This window comes from Phalacrocorax aristotelis, chromosome 2 (assembly GCF_949628215.1).
Source record: "Phalacrocorax aristotelis chromosome 2, bGulAri2.1, whole genome shotgun sequence".
Taxonomy (NCBI): domain Eukaryota; kingdom Metazoa; phylum Chordata; class Aves; order Suliformes; family Phalacrocoracidae; genus Phalacrocorax; species Phalacrocorax aristotelis.
In genome coordinates, this window is record NC_134277.1 from 166,048,153 (window position 1) to 166,058,773 (window position 10,621).

General features: G+C 45.2%; 1 protein-coding gene across 4 annotated transcripts in view; it reads left to right on the top strand.

The window, feature by feature from the left end:
* ADGRB1 (adhesion G protein-coupled receptor B1) overlaps positions 1-6,836 on the top strand; it is a 286,873-nt gene extending 280,037 nt beyond the window's left edge. For all 4 annotated transcript variants that reach the window (XM_075085936.1, XM_075085937.1, XM_075085938.1 and 1 more), the window contains one exon: positions 4,000-6,836. In XM_075085936.1, the coding sequence (XP_074942037.1) occupies positions 4,000-4,197 (198 nt within the window). In that variant the 3' untranslated portion in view covers positions 4,198-6,836. The remainder of the gene's footprint in view (positions 1-3,999) is intronic.
* Positions 6,837-10,621: the final 3,785 nt, after the last annotated feature.

The following is a 10,621-nucleotide window of genomic DNA, read 5'->3' on the forward strand; positions in this document are numbered from 1 at the left end:
CCATTCCTGGCTGCCTCCAAGATGCTAGGCCCTGGGCCAGCACCGGCGCCTTTTACAGCCGGATTACACAATCCGCTCTCCAGGTTTTTTCTTCTTTTCTGTGCATAGCTAGGTTTTCCCTCCTGTCTGCAAGGATTGCTAAGACCCCACAGTGAGGCTTGAGGAAAATGCCAGAGCTGAAGCGTGAGCCCGGTGGCTGGTTCTATAAGCTGTTCAAGTGGCCCAGACCTGATAAAAACCTTTTCCATATGGAGGGAAAGAAAAAGGGTGCTGTTTGCAGAACGCTTCTACCAATTCCCAGGGTGCCTCTTGCCAAGAGGAGAAGATTTTCTTTTGTCTCCCAGCATCCTTGCCAGAGCTCAGCCTGGCTGGTTTTGTTTAACCTGCTCAGAGACACGACTGGGCACTGAGTCCTTCTGCACCCGAGCTCAGATCACGGCCATGCATGCAGCTCTGTGAGCTGCTGGTGCACCGTGGTGGACAGCCACTGCCTCCCACCCCTGAGATAGCACCTCCGCTCACAGCATCACTAGAGAAGTCTAATTCTTTCCTGAGAAAGGGGAAACTAAAATCAAGCCTCCTCTTTCCATTTGCTGATCTCCAGAGGCTCCTTTTCATCTTCTAGCTGTAAGTAGACATCATTGGAGTCACTAAGCTCACTGCAGCCATACCTAAATAACACATGATACGATAAGCTAGATAGAAACAACTATATGGGGTCAGACCCAAGGCCAGTCTGGCCCTGCCTCCTCTCCATGGCAGAGTATAAAGCAGCTTGGGAAAAATAAAAGAGCAGGGCAAGCATCTAGTACTGCATCTTCAAAAGGATCCCCAAGACTCCACTAATTTGTGCTTAGAGATGCCCTGATGCAGAATGGTGTCACTTTACCTCATAGTACTGAATGGATGTTGCTTTTGTGAATGCTTCCGCATGCTTTTTATAACTTTGGAAGTTTTCAGCATCAACAGAGACCTGTGGAAATGTGGCACCTTGTGCAGGACCTGCTCCTGGGGTTCACTCTGGGCTGGGATAGGCACTACCTCGTGTCTCATCATGCCTTGTAGTTCTTGTGTTGGAAGAGATGATCACTACCATCAGTAGTCCCATCACCAACAAGCCACTAAGAGTTTCGTAGACCTCTTTCACATCCATCTACGATCTCTTTTAAAGGCTGAAAAGTTTAGTCTGTATAATTCTTCTCCTATAGAACATGTTCCATAAATTGGTTCATGGCTGTAAACTGGCCATCCTTGTCAGTTCCCCTATATCCTTCTATCAGGAAGCCCACGGAGTGCACATAATATTCAAGATGCAGGTGCAGAGTGGAGATATGCACTGGCATAGTGCAGTTTCCTGTTTCATTCTCTCTTCCTTTCTTAATTTATCCATTCTTAATCATTCACAATATTAAAGTCTGTTTTTATTGCCCTTGAATAATTATTGTAACCCTCAGGTCTTGTTCCCCAGTGAAAGGTCTGGCCATTGCTGTAGATGAGAACTTATAACTGCTGGGGGTGTGGGGGGGGGAAGAGTTTCCCAGTTTCTGTTCCCTGCATGGGTTTGCAGCTGCTCTCGCTCAGTAGCTCAAAAGCAGCCCATGACAAGAAGAGCTCTGAGGTTTGCTGATCACGTTCAGTGTACATGATCAGATCTGGGTGCATCCTCAGGATGAAGGAGAGGATGAAGGTCAGGAGTGTGGCAGACGGAGGGACGGTTAAAACAAAGATTGGTTGGGAATAGAAGAACCTGATGCTGAAGGTGGCCGTAAACAATGCCATCAAAGAAGGGCTTTCATATGAGGGAAAAAATGGAATTATTTATGAACTTCATGCATATGATCATTTGCGCTGCTCTGTTAAATAATACAGCTGTGGACATCAGTAACTTTGAAAACTTGTGGCATTACAGCAATTGTAGGAGAAAACAAAATGTTTTTGATTGAAGAGAGCTGTTCTGACCAAGCTTTTTATTCTTCACCTTTTGGGACGCTTTTAGTTTCACTCCATCTTTTGCTCTGTATGTGCTTTTGTCTTTATATGTACTTTCTTGCTTCATCTTTTCATGGCAGTCTAATGGCCTACAAAACACCGTGGGTAGAAGTTTCACTTCAGGAAGTCTCAAACTCGTCTCATTAAGACACACAGAGAGATAAAAAGGTTTCAAGTTTTTAGTGGCACTGGTTCTTAAATAAGTTCCAAAATAGATAATAAGTCAACAATTTTATCATATTTTCCTGTCATATTAGTATTAATCACCATTGTGTTACATCATGCAATAAAGTAAGAATAATATCAACAGGATAAGAAAAGCCCTGTGTCTTAGAGTAAAACGAAAACCACAGCTGCAGATATCAAGAACTAACAAGTTTTACAGTATTCTGAAAAATACCTTTCCAAGACTTGATTTTTTTTTTCAAAAACAATTCTCTTTCAATGGACTTTTAAAAACTTATTCTTCTCCCTTTGAATTAAAATAAAGATGATTGCAGAATATTTTCACTTCACATTGAGAAGGCCAGGTTTACCTGGTTCCTACTTTTGCCAATTTCCAGCCACCAAACGACCTCACCCAGTGCCTTCTCCCTGTGAGCAGCTGCGGGCATGCAGGAGCAACTGCAAACAAATCTTATTTTTATATCGAGGGTGAAAGTTTGAAAAAGCAAAATTCATGGCTTGGGTGATGTGATGAAAGCTGTCCCTGCGAGGGTAACGTTACAATACCTTTCTTATTGGTGTTGCAGTATGGAGATGGGATAAACAGACTTACAGAAGTCTCTTAGGAAAGGACAGAATCAGAAGCTAAGGGGGGTGGATTAGCATGTAGAGAATGGGTGTATAGGTTTCCTATGGGGCTGCAGCAATCTCTGCAGCATCCTGGAGTGCAATCATGACACCGCAGTCTATGTGTGGCTTCATCTCCACTCAATGGATTTTGGTGACAGCGTTGAGCTGTGACACGTCCTGGGCTGCATGTCACCTCCATGTCTGTCTCCTCACCTTCTCCCCAGACTTCTTATCTCCTTGTTGTCATCCTCCATGCAGCTGTCTTTCCTCCCACCCTTACCACTAGCCGTTGCGTTCCCTTTGGCGGGTGGCTCAAAAGGGCTCTGTGCTCCTGTCACATGCAGGGAAGCCTTTTCTTGCCCAGTGCTGGAGTGTTTTGTGGGGATAATTACCTGCGAAAAGCATCACCCCTGGGGAGAGAGAGAAGCTTAGTGGAACAATTAATTAGAAATCTTTGCATAGACTCCCCCTCATATACACACTGAGGAATACACCTGTTTTACAGAGCCTCAGCTCTCCCCAGAGTCTTGTCTTGGTGCAAACATTGAAAGATATTTTCTGGATTGATATCCACGGTGGGATGCTGGCATGAGACTGGGCTAACAGCGGTCGATAAAGCCTCAAAGGCTTGGTGTGGAGCTGATGGAAATGCTTTCAGTTTCAGAGCTGACAATCCAGCCCATCAAACAGCATGTGTTCACTGGCAAAATAGTTAGCGTGTTTTGCTGCAATTAAATAGCCTATAAATAGCTGTGCTACATAAGGAATATGTTCTCATCCATATAAAATGTAGTTGGTGCATGTTCAGAAAGACCTCATCATAATCTGGATTTCTATGTGGGGATTTTCTGTAAAAGTAGAAAAAGATATTAAATTCTTAAAACCATGTTCACTTTTTTCAGTGGAAATGCAAGTGGCAAGTGGCACCTTTCACCTCAGCTGAAAGGTGAAATATCCTGGCATTAGGTGATAGAGATAGCAATGGAAAAAAAACCAAACCAAACCAAACCAGAAACAAACCCTTTATATTTTCTTCCTGGAAATAGACAGCTTTCATACCAAGTGCAATTTTCATTGAAAGCCCACTTTATTTTGGATCAGGAGTTTCACAGAAAAATTTGCCTTTGATATAAGAGAAGGAGGTGAAAAATTGCTATTTTTTTGCACAGGCACTAACCTCTTTCTTTCTTTCTCTCTCCTTTCTTACACTTGCAGCAAGAAAAACAGCAGACACCAAACAAGAGACCCTGGGAAGGAATCAGGAAAGTCCAGTCCCCACCATCATGGGTTAAAAAGGACATCGAACCTGTGGCACAGACTCCCCTAGAACTAAAAACTGTAGAGTGGGAGAAAACAGGAGCCACCATCCCCCTGGTGGGACAAGACATTATTGACCTTCAGACAGAGGTCTGAGCAGAAAGGGAAGAAAGGGACTTTTTTTTTTTCCAGAAAACAAACAAAACAAACAAAACAAAACCACGTTTTAAAGAAATGATTAAATTAAATCGGAACCGAGCGAGAGAAGTGTTTGGTTTCTTTTGAAACCTTTGGTAAGATGGAGTAACTTTTGTATTGTTCTCACCAGAGAGAAGGAATATTACTTTATAGAGTATAGTAGCTGTAGGTTCAGGACAACACGAGCTTTCCCAGGTAGGACTGGAGAAGAATTGAACCAGGAAGAGAGCGAGGAGGAGGCAGAGGGTGGGGAGGGACTGCAGGGGACGACCCCTGCCAAGATGCTTTTGGGCTGCTGCTGCACTCCAGGAGCCTTCCTCCTCTGCCACAGGGAGGTGTGGAAGGATGCCCAGCAGCCACTGCGAAGGGCCAAGAAGATCGAGGTTGTTTGGGGACTACAAGAGAGGACACCCGCAGGAGCCTCACTGGGATGTGATCCAGCCGTAGCTCCCTGGGGGAGACCCAGCCTTGAGGGTCCGTGGCACCCCTTGCTAATCCTCGCCCCCCCACCTCTCCCTCACCAGCTCATCCAAGAAGGACGGACACGGGATGCGCCAAGCAGTGGCCAAGAAGACATTCCCACTCCTATGTGCCACACTGTGACCTGGCGTCGTGGCACTCCCGCAGTGGGTCCCCATGGGGCCCGGAGGGGGAAGTGGTGGAATCATCCATGGCTTGGGTGGAGAGGTAAGGTGGGGCTTCTTCCTCTTACCCTTCCACAGCAGAGCTCCTGTATACCCTAAGGAGTGGGGCAAGTGCAGGAGGAAAGGACCACCTCTGAAACCTGCTCGCCCCATCTCCAGGGAGAGGGTTGAAGGTCTTAGAAAAACAGACCAACAAGAAGAATGTAGGTCGTTACATTGACTGTTAAATAGATAAACTCAGCATGGGCCTTGCGAAGGTCCTCTTGGCCTCATCCTTTTTTTTTTTTTTCCTGTTATTTTTCCTTGCTTTCGGACTCAGATTTATTCCAAGCTGCCCCTCCCTGGAAGGCAGAGAGAGAAAGAGGGAAAGACAGATCCGTCAATGTACCTGGAGATATTTGGTATACAGAGATGTTGCCTTAGGACATTGAGACAAACTGACAACACGAATAACGTCCACTTGGAAACAAACAAACAAAATAATCTATTTTTTTCCTTCTTCTTTTCTTTTCTTCAATAAAAAGAGAACTTGAAACCCGAGACCTTTCTTTTCTTTGGCTCTTGTCATTTCGAATCCCTTTCTGTGCCGTAGGACTGCGCAGGCATGGGGTGAGGATGCCACCTGCTGAAGGTGGAAAGCAAGTTGCTCCGTGGAAAGTTTGGGATGGTGGGAACGCATGGCCCCTTCGCTGCTGGCTTGCAATGTTTTGCTTTGTTTTATTAAGTTTGGGCTTTGGCTATTTTCCCCTCGCTGGCTCTTCTCCTCCCTCCCCAGTACCCAGAGCCAGCAGGTGGGTTTGTGGTCCTACAGGAAGGAAGAGGTGGAGCTGGTCAGGAGAGCAGGACATTCCTCATCATAAAATACTGTCTTTTTATTTCACCCTGAAAATAATAATAATGATTCTATTTCATTAAACATTTCTCAAGCCTATTTACAAAAAAGGTATCTACGTGTCACCCTAAAAAGTGTCGTGCAATATTTTTATCATTAAAAAATATACCACTGACATTACATGCAGACTTCATTTATTTTTTTTTTATCATTCCCAGCACTGTCTGATGTTTGGAACAAATCTCCCAGCTTTGGAGATGGGCGGCAACCAACCTCTGGCTGCAAGTGGCCAGATTGTGCCAGACAGCAGGAACGCTTGATCAGGGTCTGAGTTATTACTGTGTGTTTGGGTTTCTTTTGAAAAAAAAAAAAAAAAAAAAAGAAAAACAACATATTTTTAGGGAAAAACTAGCAATGGATGCAAGATGCAAAACAATCACTGACCCCAGTCGTGTTTCCTCCGCTGAGAGATGCTGCTTGACATGCAAACATCCCTACTTCAACTTTCCTTTGGGCCACCTGGGCAACCGATCTTTAAGGGCGGTGGCATTTACCTTGCCATTAACTGTGTAATATGAAGGATGGAAAGAAAAACTTAGAAAAAATCCAAATAGTTAAAAAAATAGGGAAATGGATTACTTATAAAAACTGTGATATTATTGTTCCATTTTAGATTATTCTATGAAACAGGAAAGCACAAAGGCCTCCCTCAGATGCCGGGTTGTATGATATTGTAATTATTATAATTACACATTATGAATTTTAGCATACAGATATCTTTCTACTGTGTTTTAATTCCTTTCTCTTTTATTTTTTTCCCCCTCCCCTACCTGACCAAGCCTGCCCTCTTCTCTCCAACCTTCCCCATTCACCCATTCACTCCAGCCAACTTGCAGGACATTAACGGTGTTATGTAATTACAGAGATAAATGTTTGTTTAATAACTGTTGATATTCGACTTTCTCTGCTCAGCTCCTCCGGTTACTTCTGTTTTCCCATGCTCTGCCCCACGCCATGCCTTCCCCTCCCTCCTCTCTGTGTTCATCAATTTTTTTTTCTGTACAGTTTTCAGAGCACAAAATGAATGTGTCTTATTTCTAATAAAAGAGGTGTAAACTCTAGCGATGTCTGCTTTTTAAAAGCGCCCCTGCCCATGCCCCACGTGTGGTTTGCATCACGCCCGGGTGCTGGGAAACACCTCTCTTGGACCTGCAAGCTGCCACCTCGGCTCTACTCCAGAAGAGCCATAGCCCAGGGCCAAACTTGCCCCATGAGTGCATCTTTTGCTTTTAGCTTTGTAACTTCTTGACACCCCCAAAAATACCTCCCCTTATGATGCATATGTCCATGGCAGAAGGAATTCCCTTTTCTGCACAGCACAGCCTGCTTTTCTGCAGGTATCTCTAACCCAAACCTCAATGCCTCCTTCCCAATGTCGTATGATGTGAGGGGTCAATATTTAACGCAGCTCTGGCAGCATTACTGGCAGAGGGCAGTGATGCTGGATTATAGTTTCCAATCGGGCCAGGGCAATGCTGATGCTACCCTACCTGCATGCCTGCAAAGCCAGTCTCATCCTCACCTGGATTTCCCTGCCATGTCCTGCGTTACCAGGCAGGCTGCGAGCAGGAGCAAGGCTCAGTGCATGAGGGGCTTAAGGGTATCACTCATGAAAGATGACAAAAAATGAATTGAGCTAGGGATTATTCACTTCCTTGGCGCTTATCCTTGAATGGCTGAAATCCTCCAGCAAGAAAATGTGTCCTTATCTCCCTGACTCTGATCCATCACCTGATTGACAGCTTTTAGGTTTATAGGCAGGACTGCAGGAGGCTTAGGGGTCTGGCAAAACGGATCCAGGGCTGCTGCTATCCAGTGCCTTGATCCAAAGCCATCACGGCCCAGAAGGTCCCCAGATGTAATGACTTCTCTTGGCCTGGCTGAAATGAATTGGATATATTGCAGAAGTTTGGGACTGTCTAGAGGCTTTTAACCCAGTCCCCCCATCCCTGAGCCATAATCCAACCCTTCTTCAGTCTGCAGTGCCTAATAGTGAGTCCCAGGGCTTCTCCATCCTTCCTACAGAGGTGTTTCTCATCCTAAATCTCCCATACCATGTTCCTATAGCATTAACAGGCAGAAGGGAAACACTAACCACCAGGCACCACATGGAGTGATGGGTTGGGAAGGCAGGAGAGCCCAAACCTCAAATCACAACCTTAGAGATGGGTCAGGAGGTCCTGCTGCTTCTCATCAAGGGAAGCTGGAAGGAGGAAGCACTTGTCCATGCTGTGTTCAGGGGACTGTAAATAACAGCCCTGTCAGAGGTGGTGGATGCTGGACATCAGTGTATGTATAGGTGGTTTTGGTTTACACTGTGGTTATAATGTGGTGTGGCTGCAAGGGAGGGTCACAGAATAGTTCAGCTTGGAAAGGGCCTCCTGAGGTTCCCCCAAACTGTCCTACGACCCTGTGATACTGCCTTGCAGCTACCCCAGGTTATAGCCACAGGGCAAACAGAGAACCCCTGTACATACACCATGACCTCGCAAGGAGGAAGCACAGCCATGCTGTGGCAGTGGATAAATGGTACATTGCACAAGTAAGAAATCATATTTCTTGATTGCTACACTAGGAAAACGTGGCTGTGCTGGAAAATTGAGAAGAATCTGAAACTTGAAGAAATTGCCCTGGACTACCCATATAGAGAAAGGCCCTCATGGAGCAAGATCCCACTCCTGGAAGATTTGGGACCGGAGTAGGAGATTGCCCTCTGCGGTGCTTTCTTTTAATTCTGTGCCTGAAGGGAGTACTTGGGCTCACTATGCTACTAACTGTGGTGTCCAAGATGAGGTAGGATGAATCTGGGCCTGAGCTGAGTATCTACTCCTGAGCTCCTATTGTGACTATATCTAAAAAGAAGAAAAGAAAGATGGTGACTCTCTTTTTTTCTTATTTTCCCCAACACGCTTCTTCCAGGAAGAGGTTAGTGCCTCCCAAGGGAAGTGTCCGCGCTGCAGCTTTCAAGCAAATAGAAATACCTTCAAAATGGCTTTCAACAGCCTTCTGAGTAAGAAGTCCTCAGGGGATTCATGTGGAGGACCTCTCCAGGTGCTTGCTTGCTCGGACCCATTTCAGTCATGATTTTCAAAAAATACTTTTTTGTATCTGAGGCTCAAAACTCCCTTATGCTGTCAAGACCCTTGGGTAAGCCAATTTCCTGCCAAGCCCTAGAGATAAAAGCATAGAACATAAACACAGTTCCTAAGATGGGGCCATGCAGAACTTCATATTGGATGGTCAAGATCATTCCTTCCTGGCCTTAAAAGCCTGAGAATCCTTTTAGGACGGGGTGCTGAATAGTGCCAACAAAGAAACTCACTGATGGTTGTATGCACATGATGTTTGAGTAATGAACATCACTCTTTAGGCTGGCGCATTAACAAGTTCAGTAGCTGCTATGGCACTACTGCCAAAAAAGAGGACCAGGGGAATGAGGTGGTCAGGCTTCAGTCACTCTTCAGTCTCTTCGCTGATCATCGCAAGAGAAGTCCACCATGCAACCTGAACTGCCTTTCATCACCCTCACAACTCTCTGTGGAGCCCCACCACATGGAGGTGGGCTTTGCTTATCTCCTCCTGCGTCCCAGAGACATTGTGGCCTTGGCACGTTAGTGAGGAGCAACGTGGCTTCTGAAAAGACCATGCAGCCACCACCACAGCCAGAACTGCTGTGGCATCTTGAGAGATGATGCCTCAAGATCACCCTCCTGGATCAGGTCCCCACCAGCCAGCTGCTTCACAGCTGTTTACATCTTTGAAAAGCAACAGCTCTTGGTTTCTACGGAGTTTGCAAGATCCCCTTGAACTTCTAAATCAGGAAAGAAAGGACAGATGTTATATTTGGGAGGGGAACAGAGGACAAGTAGGAGTCTCAGCCCACGGGGAGGAAACCTATGCAAGATTTGGGTGGTTTTGTTTGCTTTTTCCCCTTGCAGATTTCATTTAAGAAATAACTGAGCTCAAGTGTGCTCCTTTCAGCTGCTGCACCCTGACTTTGCTAGATGACTCCACCTCTACAGAGACACACCAGGGCTGAGTTGTCACCACCACCACTTCCCATTGACTTTAAAGTCCTTTAGGTAAAAGGCCAAATTTGAGGAAAAGAGAAGTCAGTACCATGAAATTTTCTGTCATGTAAATGCCTGCAGCTCCTTTAGCAGCAGCAGCTGGGCAGGTGTTAAACACTTGCTCATTAGAAGCGGTGAAGGTTTAAAGGCTTAGAGCATCATGCAGAAAACAGGACAACAAGGTATTGCCCCAGTTAATTAATCCAGACTTCTAAAGGAAGGCAAGTACCTGCTTGATCATCACAATCAACATGACCCGAGGAGAGTCAGTAGCGACAGGCATTTTTTCTGATGGGTCTAGGAGTGGTTTAGCATTTTCACATGCCCACGCTCAGCGTGTGTGTATAACCTTGTACTGAGAGCCACTGCCATGACCCACACAGTGCTCGTGGGGCAAAATATCATACGTGATGCAAAACAGGACTCTGACCCTAAATCTCTGACACATGCACAGGGATGTAAACACACGTATATATATTCTCACACACCCTCAAGCACGTGTACTTACCTACTACTTTATAAACAGGTAAACAACTGTAAATGTACAAAATCATTAAAATGTATTGGGACAGGTTAAATTTACCACAGTTTTTCATGCCAAATTGACTTCATAAAGGCATTCAGACAGCAGCTAAGATTTATGTGAGAAATGTGCTCAGTGGATTCAAAAAAGAGAATGTGAATTAAGCAAGATGCAGCAATTAATTAGCTGCAGTAGCATTTGTCTGGTCTGCACATCTGCAATGGCTTTTTATGGGTTTTGTTCGTTTGTTTTT